General features: G+C 36.9%; 1 protein-coding gene across 1 annotated transcript in view; it reads left to right on the forward strand.

Annotated features, from left to right (window-relative positions):
- EFHC1 (EF-hand domain containing 1) overlaps nucleotides 1–17,278 on the forward strand; it is a 66,549-nt gene that overhangs the window by 20,675 nt on the left and 28,596 nt on the right. The window contains exons 5-7 of the mRNA XM_007095515.3: nucleotides 474–666; nucleotides 7,585–7,805; nucleotides 11,877–12,017. Coding sequence (XP_007095577.2) covers nucleotides 474–666; nucleotides 7,585–7,805; nucleotides 11,877–12,017 — 555 coding nt within the window. The remainder of the gene's footprint in view (nucleotides 1–473; nucleotides 667–7,584; nucleotides 7,806–11,876; nucleotides 12,018–17,278) is intronic.

A 17,278-nucleotide genomic window follows, 5' to 3' on the forward strand; every position in this document is an offset into this window, starting at 1 on the left:
TTTGATAGGGATTGGATTATATCTGTAGATTGCTTTGGGTAGTGTGGACATTTTAACAGTATTAATTATTTTAATCTGTGAGCACGAAATCTCTCTCCATTTGCTTGTGTCTTCAATTTCTTTCATCAGTTATCTTATAGTTTCCATTGCTGTTTTAATTTGGCTTCTCTTTCACTAATATTTTGGATCAAAGTGAATTCTGCTTTCTCAGTGCAAACTTATAAGTCTGTTATTTAATACTTTCCAGCTGTTGACACCTGGTATATAATTTCAGATGTTTTTGTATCTTTGGTGAATTTTTTTTTTTTTTTTTTTTTTTTTTTTTTTTTTTTTTTTTTTACCAACTGAGATCACGTCATAGTCTTTGCAGCTAACCTTTTCATCATTGTCTGATATATAAATGCCAGAGTAGCTAAGTTAACCTCTCCTCTTGTATAATTCTTACTTAAGTCACTACTTTGTATGTCTCAAAGGTTCTTCGATTCTATGCAATCTGGGATGATACAGACAGCATGTTTGGTGAATGTCGGAACTATATCATTCATTACTATCTTATGGATGACACAGTTGAAATTCGAGAAGTCCATGAACGGAATGATGGGCGAGATCCTTTCCCACTCCTGATGAACCGCCAGCGCATGCCAAAAGTTTTGGTGGAGAACGCAAGTATGTTTGATTCAGTTTATTCTCCGTAATTGGGACATTTTTTGAATCTCAAAGGAGTTACTTAATCAGTACAGTCATTCCCTTTATGGTTGGGAGGCTCTTGCTATGTTTTCGTAGGTACTCAAAAACAGCTTTCTTGTAACTCCCCTCAATGCTTGCCCCACAGTCTAGGCTTGCCTCCAAAATGGTCTGGTGGAGATGACTGATACCTAAATCAAGGAAACACCCATAATAGCAATGGGAGATTCATTAAAAAAAATTTTTTTTTGATGTTTATTCATTTTTGAGAAAAAGAGATCATGAGCAGGGGAGGGGCAGAGAGAGAGGGAGACACAGAATCCGAAGCAGGCTCCAGGCTCTGAGCTGTCAGCATAGAGCCCAACTTAGAGCTCGAACCCATGAATTGCGACATCATGACCTGAGCTGAAGTCGGACACTTAACCAACTGAGCCACCCAGGTGCCCCGCATTTAAAGTGCAAAAGAGCAAGCCTTGTGAACTAAAGCAGTTCAGATTTTTAATATATTTTTAAAACAAGCTGGTTTTTATTCAAACAAGCTTGTTTTCATATAGCTTACCATACCCTTATGTTCTTTCCTGACTTTGCTTCTCACCTCAATACTTCCTAAACAGGAAGTCTGTATGCGGGATAACTTAAGATTGGAGAAGGCATGTCTGTGACTCACAGAGGTGGGGCCCCATTGTGTCAGCCATGCTCTCTTTTCTGGTTCAAATAACCCAGTGGATTGGAGAGTGAAGATGCAAGAAGATGCAGCTGACATCCGCCAGCCATCAGTACTTCTCTAGGATAAGTGCACGTACTTTGGTCATTGACGTAGTGGTTTCAGAATTTTCTCTTATAAAAATGTCAGCTTGGTCACACATAATGACCTCTCTCATGCTTGAATGGCTGACAGAACTTTAAATACTTTTGTTGTTATTGTTTTTCTTTTTACTCTATTTTCTTGGAACTGGGAGACAAGAAATTTCAGGTGTTGTGCAAGAGATTTGTCTTAGAGGTTATAAGCAAGTTGAGGTTAGAGGTTATAAATAAACTGGCAGTCTGAAGGCTAAATGCAACCTACCTACATGTATTGTTTTGCCTATACAGTGTTTTTTTAAAAATGCAGTGTTATTTGGGGGCAAGGAGTTGGAGATTTCTATCACTGGGAGAGTGGATAAACAAAATGTGGTGAAGGTATATCTTAATAGTAGTAGTTAGAAACAATAGTTAAATATAAAGAAAGCAAACTGATGCATCTTAAAAGCATAGTGCTGTGTAGAAAAAAAATGAGATGTACAATGCAACAGCACTTTAATATAAAGTGAAACACAAGACAGTATACATAGTACACACATAAAAAGTTGCACATTAGAATGGTTGCATGTGAGGTAGAGGAGAATGAGATTGGGGAAAAGGATAAAGGGTAGTAAAAATTGTCATCATTTTAAAACTAGGAGAATTAATGGTAAAAATCTCTTTTAGAGAAATGAGAATAATTGCTAACATAGCTCCCATTCTCAGATAGAAGCAACTGGATTTGAGTTCAGCATAGTCTGGTTGCTGTCAACCATATTTCTATACTTAGCCTCTTGTAGAACCCTCTTAGAGTTCTAGGACCCTAGGACTGATATACTGATCTTGGCCTTCCATAATGCTTAAATGAGCCTAAAATTCCTGCCATCTAGAGCTAACAAATGTTAGATTTACAGTGGATTCAGAGAAAGAATGGGAATTTATTCAGGCATGAAAAAAATATCACTGAAAAAAAAAAACCTTGAAATCTCGAGTTCTGTGTTTGTCTCTGCCTTATCCATGTGGCCTAGTTTTAAACTTTTAAATATGTAATCATCCTTTTCTATAACTTCCCCAGCTTTTTTTTTTTTTTTTTTAAGTAATCTCTGCACCCAACATGGGGCTCGAAGTCATGACCTCAAGATCAAGAGTCACACATTCTACCATGCTGAGCCAGCCAGGCACCCCTATAACTTTCTAAATTTTAACAAATTTTAATCAGTGTTATATGGAGAGGCATCCTAGTAACACGTAGGGTCCTTTTAAGAGATAGGAAACATAGCTTTTTGTGAAAGTTATTGTTAGTCATGCAGAACAGAAAAGGCTAAGTTTCCATCAATTGAATAATTCCTTTAACTAGAACTGTGGTGTTAAGAGATAGCATCTAATTGGCTTTCAAAGGCATTTATGCAATGGATGATTTTAATTAAATTCAATTAAACTAGAGTTAAGTATCTGCTAAGGGAAGTATTTCATGTGCTAAGTGCTGTGGAGGATAAAATGAAAATGTAACTCCCAGACTTAGAATCTCTGTCCTTCAGTCACTTCTAGTGACTGGGGAGACAAGTCATACAAATACACAAAGCTGTTTAACAGTAACACAAGTGTACCAGATTATCTGATGATGTAATTAGTTATGTCATGTAGAAAGAGCTCAGAAGAAGAGATATGACCTAGAAAGACTAAGGAAAGCTTTGTGGGAGGGCTGAGATTGAACCTAGATTTAGAATGGCAGAGAACTAAGGGAATGAATGCTTTAGAGAACAAGGGTTGGAAATTAGGAACAAGTATGTTATGTTTGGGGGCATCCAAGAGACAGTGGCCAGGCAAAGTTTGTGTTGGACAGTAATAGGCAATTATGGGAGTATCTTTCAGAAGTTCTCTCTGCCATGGCCTTCATTTAAGTAGTTAAGATGAATAAAAATTATATTTTTATGATGGATGGAGTTAAAGTTTTAGGAATTAAAAAGGTTCTTTCTTTGTCAAACATAATTGCTGGTTACCAGTATGTGGTGGGTAATGTCAAAAGAAGGATAACCAAAAGCCTTTTATTCAGCTGTTGAACCCAAGGTACTAGATTCTGAAAGTCTGTAAAATTATCCTTTAGACTGGCTTTCATACTTTGATCTTGCCTTTCTATTGTTAAATAGAAATGTTAAACAACATCAAAATTGTACACTCTACGTACAACTTATTGTAGTTGATTATACCTCAAGTAACACTGTAAAAAAAATAATAAATATATATAAATAAAAAATATATAAAAATCCACACCTAGATATGTTATAGTCAAATTTAAGAACACCAAAGTCAAAAAGGTCATAAAAACAGCCCCACATAACAAGGTTATCCATACAGAATTACAGTTACAATGGTAGCTGACTGCTCATTAGCAACGCTAGTTACCAGAAGACAGTGTAATAATATCCTCAAAATGCTGAGAAGAAAATAGAATTTAATACCTAGAGAAACTATCTTTGAAGAACAAAGTGAAATACATTTCCAGGCAAACAAAACAGATTTTACTAACAAAAAACTCTTCCTAGAGAAATTCTAGAGTGTTTTTATGGTAGAAAGAAAATTATTCCAGAAGTAAGATCCGAGATACAAGGAGGGATTTAAAGAAGAAGAATAAGGAGGAGAAGGAGGCAGCAGCAAAGTGTGGGTAAATCTAAACATTGACTATACAAACTAAAGAAACAATGTTGAATTTGTAGGAGTTAAAAAATATCAAGGTAGAATTGAAATATATTAAAATAATGGCTTGGGAAGAGTTGATAAGATTAAAAAACAAATTTTGAAAAATGTTATTTTTAAGAACCTACTTAAGATAATAGAGGCATGGAAAGATTAAAAAAAGATATATAAGCAATCGCAAAAAAAATGATGAGGCTGTATTACTAAAATACCAGTAGAGATCAGCGCAGAAATCATTGCTAGGGATAAAAATCGTTATATATTGCAAGAGTTGTATTTACCAGGAAAATGTACTAATTCCAAACTTGAATGCAGTTAGTAACATGGCTTCAAAACATGTAAAACACAAAAATTTATAGCATTATTACGCAAAGAGAATGGACAAATTCATCAAAATAGTGGGAGTCATTAAAACATTTCTTTTTGTAATTGTGAGTTCAAAAGAGATAAGTCAATAAGGACACGTATATAAGATTTAAACAATAGAATTATCAGTATTGATATAATGAATATGTATATGCATCAATACCTGGAAAATCCCCATTTGTTTGAAGCACAAATAGAACACTTATAAAAATTCTGATTTTAACACAATTTAGTTAGAATTCAATTTTGGAAATATACCTCAAAAAACTCATGTATTTGGAAATTAAAAAAACACATTTTGAAACAACCTATGAATTAAAAAAAAACTATCAAAATACTTAAAACTGAATGATTACAAAAATTCCTTAAAACTTTTAAATGCATTTAAAGTGGTACTTGGAGAAAGATTTATAGTTGTAAGTACTTATTTAAGAAAGAAGAAAGACTGAAAAAATAAGCTAGGCCTTCTTTTTAAAAAGTTAGAAAAGGAATGACAGTGTAAATAAAGAAATTAAAAGGAAGGAAATAATAACTTTGAAATAATGAAATTGAAAACAAAAGTAATAAGATTTGTCAAGTCAAAAGTTGTTTTTTTTGAAAGGACTAATGCAATTGGCAAACCATTGACAGATTTGTCAAAGGAGAAAAGAAAAAGCACATAAACACAATATTAAAAATGAAAGAAGAGGCATACTTAACGTATTAGGGGTTAAACAGAAAATAGGGAATACCAACAACTTCATGCCAACAAATTAGGAAAACTTAGGTGAAATGAACAAATTAAAAAAATTTTTTGAGAGAGAGAGAGAGTGTAAGAGGGGGAGAGGGGCAGAGGGAGGGAGGGAGGGTGTGAGGGGGGGAGGAGGGAGAGGGAGAGAGAATCTTAAAAAAGCTCCACACTCAGTGTGGAGCCCAACATGGACCTCAATCCCGTAATGCTGGGATCATGACCTGAGCTGAAATCAAGAATCAGACACTTAACCTACTGAGCCACCTGGGTGCCCCGCAGATTTAAATTTAAATTTAACTCTAATTTAATTTTAATTCCGGTTATACTTAACATACAGTGTTACATTAGTCTCAGGCATACAATACAGTCATTCCACACTTCCATACAACATCTAGTGCTCATCAGGATAAGTGCATTCCTTAATCCCCATCACCCATATTACCCATCCTCCACCTATCTCTCCTCTGTGTGCTCTATAAAAAGTCTGCTTTTTGGTTTGTCTCTTCTTTGTGAAATGAGCAAATTTTTAGAAAAATGTAATTTGTCCAAGAAGAAATAGAAACCAAATGTAATTAACCATTAAGGAAATAGAATCATTTAAAAAATTCTCCACAAAGAAAACACCAGGTCTAGATAATTTTTCAGTTTTGTCAAATATTTAAAAACAGCTAATTCTAAGTTTAATACAAACTCACAGAAAAGAACTTTAATTCATTGATTGAAAAAGACCAATAACCAAAGACACCATGAGAAAGAACTACAATCTTACTCATGAATATATATATAATACATATGTATATACATATACGTGTGTGTGTGTGTGTATGTGTGTGTGTGTGTGTGTGTGTGTGTGTATATATATATAATCTCAGTAAATGAAATTCAGCTGTATATGAAAAAGATAATTGTTGAGCAAACAAAGACAAATGGTTATTGTATAGCACACACACACACACTCCAGATCTCCTGGAACATTGTCAACTGAAGGAAACTCATGGAGTCACACAGGCTGTCTCCCCCACTGCCCATCACTTCCTGGGGTAATTCAAAGGGGTCTTAGGTTAGGCACTAGGCACTGGGAGAAAGAACCCTTGGTCTCTAGAGCGTTTAAGATGAATGATTAGGAAAATCATGATCTTTTGGCATGATCAAGGGTTGGAGCTCAAGCCTTTCTGTCAGATGTAATAGACCCTTAGTCTCCTTCCCTATTTTTCCATCTTAGCAATTATCAGGAGAATAGCAGCCTGCCTCTCAGGCCCTCTGTGTCAGAGTTCTAGGGTCAAGCTTTGTGGATTACAGCTATACAGTGTGGCATTTTACCAGAATGGGCTATCTTATGGTTTCTATGATGGCCAGACTGCAGGGAATCAATCTTAAACAAGTCAATCCTTAGTTCTCATAAAACAGCATGATGGGAATTAGATTTATTCCCTTAAAAATGCAAGGTTGAGGGGCACGTGGGTGGCTCAGTCAGTTAAGCGTACAACTTTGGCTCAGGTCATGATCTCATGGTTCGTGAATTCAAGCCCTGTGTCGGGCTTTGTGCTGACAGCTCAGAGCCTGGAGCCTGCTTCAGATTCTGTGTCTCCCTCTGCCCCTCCCCCACTTGTACTCTGTCTCTTGCTCTGTCTCAAAAATAGATAAACATTAAAAAAAAAAAAAGGCAAGGTTGATTCTACATTTGAAAAGCTGTTGAGTGCCCAGATGAACAGCTTAGTATGATCATCTCACTGACTGACCCTGCCTCCTGCCAGAGGACTAGATCAGACTGTCATTGCAGCAGTGATCACAATAGAAATGAAATCATTATTTGTATAATTATTTAGTATCTGTTGTCCCAAATAGAGTGCTCTCTCCATCAAGGTAGAAAATTCACCTACATTGTTAATTGTTATAACCTCAATGTTTAGCAGTGAACCTGGTACATGATAGATGCAGTCATTGATAATATATTGGGTAAGCGAGTAAATAGATGGAAGGTTGAACTAAATGACTTGGATCCCTCCCTCTAGATCTGGTACTCCATAGAAGGACATTTATTCTTTCTTCCTGTAAAGATTTCCTCTAAGCATGAATTCTGCTAAGATTAGTGACCTGTACTGATAGTGCAAGCTGAATATGAGAGAGAGACTTCACGGAAACCATCTAGGATGTTATGTCTGTATCCTATCAACAGATGGAAATACACAGCTTACTGTTCTGCTGGGAAAGTAGAGGAGTCCCTGATCCTTGAGCAGAGCTAGAGACCACGCTCTCTCAACTTCCCAAGAATCTCAGTCTTTCCCATCCTCATCCCTTTTCTTTCCTCTCTCCCTATTATCTTACGTTAGAGAACTTTCCTCAGTGTGTGCTAGAAATCTCCGATCAAGAGGTGTTGGAATGGTATACTGCCAAAGACTTCATCGTGGGAAAACCGATCACTATCCTTAGGAGAACCTTCTTCATTTATGACTGTGATCCTTTTACTCGGCAGTATTACAAAGAAAAGTTTGGAATCTCTGATTTACCACAAATTGACGTGAGCAAGAAGGAACCACCTCCTGTGAAACAGGTAATGGAACACTAGTTCTGAGTATAGGAAGAGAATTCAATCTTTTGATACAGAGGTTTAAGAAAAAGAAAAAAAAAGACTCGTGTGAATACCGAATAAAAAATGGACAAAACATGAGAAATAAAGTTGGTTCACAGAAGAAGAAATACAAATGGTTGGTGAACATACAAAAAGACCCTCAACTTAACTGATAATAAAAAAAAAAAATAGAAATGAAAATAATGAGGTTTTGGGTCAATTTGATTTAAAAGACTCAAGATATCCAGTGTTTGCCCTGGTGTGAAGAAATGGACATTTTCTTTCTTTCTTTTTTTTTTTTAATTTTATTTTTTTAAGTAATCTCTATGCCCACTGTGGGGCTCAAATCCACAACTCCAAGACCAAGAGTCACTCCACTGACTAAGCCTGCCGGGTGCCCTGAAATGGACATTTTCATGTAGTGTTAATAGGAGAGCCAGTAGGAAAAACCTTTCTGAAGGGCAGTGTCATCATTTTAATTTTTTCAAAATAAAATATCTCTTGAACTAGAAAATCTTGTTTGGGGACTATAAAAAGATATGTGTTAGGATGTGTACTGTAGCATTATTTATAATACAGTGTAAGGAGATTGGCAGAATAAACTAGAATACAATGAGAAGACTATAAGACTGTAAGACTGGTTAAAAAGAAAAGAAATAGTTTCTGCAGATTAACATGGAAGAATGTCCATCACATTTGTAAGTGAATGTGTTTACGTGATACAGCACTATTTGTATAAAAACCACTGTTCACAGTGGTTAGTTCAACATGTGGGAATGGAGAGGTAGGGAGGGAAGTGTGAGATGATCAGGGACCTTTCTTTTTATATTCTGTGTGCTTTTAGTTTATCTTTCTATAGCAAGCCTTGTATTACTTTCATAATTTTGTTTTCATTTTTATTTAAAAAAGACATCTTTTAAAATTCCAGACTGCTAGGGTATTTCATTGATCCTTGCCTATTTGTCAAACCCTTTTACTTAAAAACTGATTGGGAGCAAAACTGAAGCTGATTAATGGAGATACTGGAAGATGGCTTTCTTTTGTTGCAACGTAGCTTTCCTAACCCTGAAATTTAGTTCTGTGTACCAGAGTCCACTCTGATCCGAGAGTAAGGTCATGGTACTTTTACGTGCACCAAAATAGTAATCTGATAGACTTCAGCCTTCAGAGTGGTTCAGTCACATATTTTAGAAATTCAAATAAGAATTGCCTGTGTTAAAAATTACACATTATACAGCAAGTTCAAGAAATATCTATTGTATTAAGGCAGCACAGTTTCATAGGCTGCAAAATGCTGGTGCCTGTCACACACGTTTGGGTCCAGAGTAACGCATACAACTTCTTTGGTCTAAAATAGGTATAAAATAGGGTATTAATACCTGTGACCCACCTTTATATTGCCACTCTGTGTGTAAGATAATGTCATGGCTCTTTCTTTTCAAAAGAAAGATGTGAATGGAAGGATGGAATTATTGAATTCCTGCAGCCCAGGCCTCTGCCTTCCCCTGATCAGCTGCCCTGCTGCTCTCACTGAGCCTCCAATTATACTGAACTATGTATGGTTCTGCCAGTACAGCCTTCTGTTTCGCTCTCCTGGACTTTTGCTGATGCTCTTCCACTTGCTTGAACCACTTTTCACTTTTCCATTATTTCTTTACATGGCTCTTCCTTCTCCTCCCAGACAAACGGGCTTCTCTAAAGCTCCTGGCAGGGCTAATCACCTCTCCTGTGTGTTCCTGGGGTCCTGTACCTCCCTCTGCCAGCACTGGTCTATTATATTAGAATATCTATGAATCTTTTCTACTAGACTGTAAGTTCTTTGAGGGCAGAGAGCACCTAACACGGTGCCTAGCAAATAGGACACATTTGGTATGTTTCTTGAACTGGACAAGAAGACTACCTATAAAGTATGTATTTGTTCCCCAAAGAGGCAAGTGATATCTTAGGCAAGCCTTTTAGAACCAACATTTCATACAAACAGTTACAAAGAAGGATTTGGATTTTGGTATGCTATGAGTTCCCAGGGACAATAAAACTTCTAGAAGGAAGTATGGATGATGATAGTACCTTTCTCTGTCAGTTTTTTCTCTGATAGAGCTCCTTATCAATGAATGGACTCATTGATTAAGATTTACAATAAGGCCCTTTTGCCTACCCCCAAATTTTAGGGTAGCATTTGATGCAATATACAGGAAAAAGTACCGTAGGAGAGATTTAGATTTTTTAAATGTTTATTTACTTCTGAGAGAGAGTGTATGAACAGGGAGGGGCAGAGAGAATGGGGGACAGAGGATCTGCTCTTGACAGCAGTGAGCCTGATGTGGGGCTTGAACTCACAAACTGTGAGATCATGACGTGAGCCAAAGTCGGTCTAAGGTCACACCGCAAAGTACAAGGGTGACTCTGTTAAATGTCAGACATCTTTACAAGAAGGAACCTGACCTAACCAAGAGGTAGGGTGGAGAGGGATTGCAATAAAATGGAGCACTCATGAAAAGGCTATGATCCATCTTTTGACTGATCAAAGCCTTTGAGTCCAGAATACATCTGCTTCCCATCCTTTTACTATCATCTTTTTCTCCTAACCTCTCTTCTAAAGAAAGGAAAGGGAAGGAAGGCTTCGATAAAGAGCAGAGAGACCTAAAGAACCACTGTAGATTTTGGTTTGTTTTGCCCTATCTCAGTCACCCTATATAATAAAACTAATTCTGCATCCACACATATGGCACGTTAGTCATAGTAAGCTCTGTCTGCCTGTCTATGAAAGTATTTGTTGGAAATGAGTAGGAGAGAGCTACTTACCAAACAGCAAACACCTTTCAGCTCTCCTTAGTCATTACATTTCAGTCATTTAAACACTGAACAATGTAGTTGGAAAGCAGGGATGGGAAGCCATAGCTGGGTCTAGAGGGATAAAGCTAGAGCCAAGCCTATGGTCAGGGATAGAAGTGGGTATGAAGTGGACATATTCATGACGCTTAGGTCAGGCTGATCTGTTAGCTGAGGAAGAAATAAACATGAATCTGTTGGATGTGTTCTGTTTCTACTGAGAACACAGACACCTGGCTGTCATGCCAAAATCAAGAAATAAAAATATTAGAAATATGGAGATAAATAGGAAAAAAGCACAAACCAAGCCTTGGCCTCCCCTGACTCCAACACACACACACACACACCCTTTGGGTGAACTGAGAAAACAGTTTCCAGATCGTTAGGCTGAGGCCCATACCCTAGAGCAAAGAAGTCACAGAGCCTTGGGCTTCTCCACAGTAGGATGATCACAAGGGCCAGGATTGGGAGTAGGGCCAGCTGCTGCTTTGGCAGTAAGGGGTCAGTGGACATCAGCAACACAAGAGTCACGCCCCTTCCTTGTCCGTGGTTTCGCTCTTCATGGTTTCAGTTACTGGTGGTCAACTGCAGTCTGGAAGCACATGATCCCCCTCCTGATGTATCATCAGAAGGTCAATAGTAGCCAAACACTGTCACAACGCCTATGTCACTCACCTCACATCATCTCATTACGTAGGCATTTTATCATCTCGTGTCCTCACAAGATGAAGATGAAGTGTGGGTGCAGTACAACAAGATATTTTGAGAGAAAGAGCCCACATTCACATAACTTCTATTATAGTATGTTGTTATAATTGTTCTATTTTATAATTAGTTATTGTTGTTAATTTCTTCCTGTGCCTACTGTATAATTTCTTCATGGGTATGTATGAGAAAGAGAATAGTATATATAGGGTTAAGGCATCTACCGGGGTCTTGGGACATACCCCCCCATGGGTAAAGGGGATGACTGTACTTTCAATCTAGCCCTGATGGTTACTCTGTAGCATCATCAGCCACTCCTATGGGCAGCGATCATGGTGTAAAGTCTATATATAAAAAGGAATGGAAAATGCAATGTTACATTTTCTGAATACAGTACATTCTTATATATAGAAATTGCTTTTGAATAAGTATTTTCTAGATTTTTAAAAAATAAACTTAGTTACCTTTAATGTAATTTTAACGCAAATATCATCTGCTTTACTTCTTGTATTTCTTCAGGAATTACCTCCTTATAACGGCTATGGACTAGTTGAAGACTCTGCTCAGAATTGCTTTGTTCTCATTCCAAAAGCTCCCAAAAAAGATGTTATGAAAATGCTGATGGACGATAACAAGGTGCTTCGTTATTTGGCTGCACTGGTGAGGAGGACTTTCATGTGCTGAGATTCTGTTCTGTCTTGGTGCCCAGTTGTCCATTTTGTCTGTAAGCTGTGGAATATCAGCTCTCAGAGTTGTGTGTTACTTGAACAAGGCATGAGATCCAATCCCCAACCTTTGGGCAGGTTGGATAGTATTAGGGGTGGTGCCCTGAACCCACACCCAGCTCTAGTTCTATTTCCTATAACCATCTTTAGTAGATCATTAATCTCTCCCTACCCCTTAACTTTTGACTGACGTGTTTGCCTTTTTTATTAAGTAATTATGAAAGTCTGACACAGTCAAGTTATTTGTATACCTGTGTGCAGTCGAGGGTACTGTGTTTTCCTTGAGGATAGGGACCATATCTCACTAATTTTTATCATTACCTTTGACATCTAGGTTGATGCATTTTATATTCATTAAATGTAATAAATGGAATCATACCAGTTCAATAGATATTGCCTTTGAGAGGTCATATGGCCAGTGGTTAAGAGCATGGGTTTGGAAACAGGCATAAATTTAAATCCCTAATATTCTACTCATTGGCTGAATTACCTGAGGCAAATTCCGGATGGGAATTCAAAGGATAATGCCTTTTAAAATGGAAAATACGTAGAAATAGGAATGTAAGCATTTTATTTAGAAATATGGACATAAATAGAAATTGAAATAAGTTACTTCTGGAAATAGGAATTGGGAGTGTGGAGAGGTGGGCCAGGTGACTTTTCAAATTGTATGCATATATTTGAAAGAATAAAAATTTAATCAAATATTTTTCTAAAATATAGTTGGCTAATATATGTTAGAAAAATGTTGAACAAAGCTTTAAGTACAAAGAGTCCTAGTAAACTCTAGGCCAACTAGCACACTCCACACCATAAAAATTCTGATTGGTGAATGTTTTATATTTTTACCAAGTTCTCTGAGTTACTGTTAAAGTTCAGGATGCTTCTTGAATTATGATGTAGTAACCGTAAGCTCCGTGAGGACCAGGATCATGTCTCTCTAGACTTTGTAGGTATTTGGTAACTGTTGGTTGAATGGGTAAGTAAGTTTTTTTACACATACACTACCCATGAGTTAGGCAATATAATATTATGCATATTTTATGTTTCAAAACAAGAATCAGAGAGGCTAGTTGGTTTGTCCCAGGGGTTAATGCTGCTTAGGCAGAGGCAGCACTAGAACACAGCCTTATGAGTCCAGCCCAGCATTCTTTTTTTTTTTTAAAGAGTACATTTCTATTTTATTATTTTTTAATTTTTTTAATGTTTATTTTTGGGAGAGAGAGAGACAGAGCGTGAACAGGTGAGGGGCAGAGAGAGAGGGAAACACAGAATCCAAAGCAGGCTCCAGGCTCTGAGGTGTCAGCACTGAGCTGGACGTGGGGCTCGAACTCACAGACTGCAAGATCATGACCTGAGCCGAAGTTGGACACTTAACTGACTGAGCCACCCAGGCGCCCCTAGTACATTTCTATTTTACAGTGTAAATAATTTGGGGAATATGACAGTACCTCCAGTATAAGCAATTTTAGTGCTGCCATCTTATATGTGAGCAAGGCAGTAGAAAAGAGTATCATGGGTGTTTTTACTACAGAGAAATACCACAGCCCTGAAGAAAGTGACATGAAAAGCCATCATGAGGAAGGAAGCTAGTAAACAAATCTTATCCCTGCAGCTCTGAGAACCCTCAGCCCGGTATTCTTTTGATTAAGAACCAGTATAACACTTAGTCTGTGAGAAGGGAAAAGGGCTCACGTGAGTTTATAAATTACATAATTGTAGTTTACCTTCCATGCCTGCAAATCATGGAAAAATTACTATATTCTATAATTGATTCAAAAATTCCTATGAATAATGTTAGATATTGCTAAGTGAGGAGAAAAAAATACATTTATATTGACTGCAGTGTTCTATATTCACAAACAACCTGGGCAAATGTGATATATCACAAAAGTTTGAAGAGTCAGTAGAAGACTTCTATTTCTAGCAATGATAGACTAGATAATTTGGACTTCCCTCTTGTTGAAGGTAACTAGAAGAATTGGTGTGTGTGCCTGTGTGTGTGTGTGCGTGCGTGTGTGTGTGTGTGTGTGTGTATGTCTTTACTACTGTGTGAAGGTGCTGGACAATAAGATGTGAAGAATCAGTGAGCAAAAACCACAGAAATATTGAAAACCAGAGAGGTGAGCCTGGCAGGTGCAGCCATTTTTCCTCTGGGAACTGTGCTGGTTGCGGTGGAAGCACCTACGAGGGCAAATATTGGAATGTAGGGCCCATCAAATGCAGAAGTAGCTGGTAAACCCTCTGTACTTTATCCATAAGTGCATAATCCTTGAAGGGACTATTGTCTGGCTTTGAATTGTCTCAGTCCCTGAAGTGTCTCAGTTCCAGAAATCAGATTAATGTGATCCTAGACACCTAATGACCCAGGTGTCTGGCAGAAGCAAATTAAATTCTTTGAAGATAGCATCATCATAAGCTTCGAACTATTTCTACAAACAATGTGAAAAATATAATATATGGCATTTATTCAAAAAAGCAATATTAATAACACGGTGTCCAGACACAAGGCAAGATGACGTGAAGAAAAATGAACACAAACAATAGACAATAGAAATAGATCCACAGGAGCTTCAAATGCTGGTGTTACCAAACTCAAACTTAAAAAACAAACAATATTTACTGTGTTTAAGGAGAAAGAGGATAAGATTGAGGACTTCAGCAGAGAACAAGAAACAGAGTATTTCAGTTTTGAAAAATTATTGCAGGAATAAAGGGATAAAATTAAACGCAGGAAAGTATTTGATAAAATTCACCTATTATGACTTCAAAACAAAACTCTTAGTAAGTAGGGTATAAAAGGGGATTTCTTTAGTCTGATGAAGAGTATTTTTCAAAAATCTACTAAGTATTCATTCAAACAGCAGACTTAGTGATGAAATGTTGAGTGTGTATTCTCTGAGACTAGGAACAAGGTAAGACTGCTATCACCCCTTCTATTCAACATTGTACTGGAGGTCCTAGCAAGAGCAGTAAAACAATAAGAGAAATAAAAGGTATGAGGATTAAAAAGGAAGATAATTATCATTATCTAAAATAAAGGATTATATATGTGGAAAATCACAAAGGATCTACATTATGTGTAGATTCTACATTAGTAGAATCCATGTATAAATGGCAACAAAAAATAAAGTTGGAAAAATGCCATTTCCAATTAAATGCCATTTCCAATTAAAGTTGGAAAAATGCCATAGCTTCAAAAATATTTCTAGGAATAAAACAAAACATGTTTAATACCAAAAAGATTATTGAGAGAAAATTAAAGAAGACCTAAATAAATGAAGGGACATACCATGTTCACCAGTTAAAAGATTCAGTATTATAAAGATAATTTGCCACAAGTTGATCTATGGTTTCAAAACAATTGCAGTCAAAATCCCAAAGTGTTTTTATTTTTGCAGAACTTGGCAAATTGATTCTATAATTTGTGTGGAGATGCAAGGCACCAAGAATAGCCAAGACACTGGAGAACAAGATCAGTGGAATTTGTTCTCCAAAATACCACAGTATATTAAAAAGTTACATAAAGTAATTAAGACAATATGGTATTGGTACAACGATAGGTATTTATAGCATGGAATCAAATAAATTAACTGAGAAACAGACCCCCACCCACTTAAGAAAAATGACAAATACCAATAAATGGTATCAGAACAATCAGATATCCATATCCATATGGGGAGTGAGAAGAAAATTTGATCTCACCTCACACCAAAAATAGGAATCAATTCTGGGTGGATTGAAGACTTAAATGTAAAAGGCAAAGCAGTCAAACATCCTGATGATAATATAATCTTTGTAGTAAGGAAAGATTTTTTTAGCAGGACACAAAGAGCAGTAATTGTTTTAAAAATGGGTAAATTTGACCCAGTAAGATGGAAAGTTTTTGTTCCTCAAAAAACACCATTAAGAGAGTAGAAAGAGCAAGGTCAGAGTGGGAGAAGATGTTACTATAGAAATCAACGGGGCACCTGGGGGGCTCAGTCAGTTAAGTGTCCAACTCTTGGTTTCAGCTCAGGTCATGATCAGTTGGTGAGATCGAGCCTCACATTGGGCTCTGGGCTGACAGAGGGGTGGCTGCTTGGGGTTCGTTCTCTCTCATCTCTCTCTCTCAAAATACATAAATAAACTTCAAAAAAGAGAAATCAACAAAGAACTTATATCCAGAACATATAATAAAGAGTCTAAAATCATTTTTTTAAATGAGCCAGAAACCACTATTTCGTGAAACAGGATATCCAAAAAGCCAACAGACCTAAGGAAAGGTACACAGCCTCTTTAGTGATCAGTGAAGTACAAATTCTAACTGCAGTGAATTGCCTCTACTCACCTACCAGGATTATTACATTGGTGAGAACATGAAACAATACGAATTCTCTTACTTTTAGTGACTTAGTTAGGAAAACAGTTTGGCATAATCAAGTATACTAGATTGTGCCAAAATGGAACACTACACGCACACCAAAAAATAAGAATGTCCTTAGCAGCATAATTCATGATAGCCAAAAATAGACCTAAATGTCCATCTATAGGAAACTGGATAAACAAATTATGGCATATTATACAATAATTTGAATTCTGCTCAGCAATGAAAATGAATCAACTATAGCTACAAATAACAAGGATAAATCACACAAACATAACTTGGAATGTAAGAATCCAGACACAAGGAGCACCTGGGTGGCTCAGTTGGTTAAGCGTCTAACTTCAGTTCAGGTCATGCTCACATTTCATGGGTTTGAGTCCCATGTCAGGCTCTCTGCTGTCAGGATGGAGCCCACTTTGGATCCTCTGTCCCCCTCTCTCTCTGCTCCCCTGCTCATGCTCATATTCTTGCACTCTCTCTCTCAAAAAATAAACTTAAAAAAAAGTATTTAAAATAATCCAGACACAAAAGAATACATACGTATTATAAAATTTCATTTTTATGAAGATTAAAAAAAAACAGGCAAAACAGAACTGTTTAGGGATGCCAGCTTTCTAGTAAAACAAAGCAAAGAAAAATTTAGGGAGGGATAGGATGTTGATTGGAGAGGTTTTCCAGATTCCATCAATGTTCTGTTTCTTGATCTGGGTGGTGGTTACACATTGTTCATACTTTATTAAAATTCTTTGAACTGTACCTTTGTGGCTTTTTTGTAGTGTTTCTCTGTATTGTATTTCACAGTAAAGTGTGTGTGTGTGTGTGTGTATACA

This window comes from Panthera tigris, chromosome B2 (assembly GCF_018350195.1).
Source record: "Panthera tigris isolate Pti1 chromosome B2, P.tigris_Pti1_mat1.1, whole genome shotgun sequence".
Lineage (NCBI taxonomy): Eukaryota > Metazoa > Chordata > Mammalia > Carnivora > Felidae > Panthera > Panthera tigris.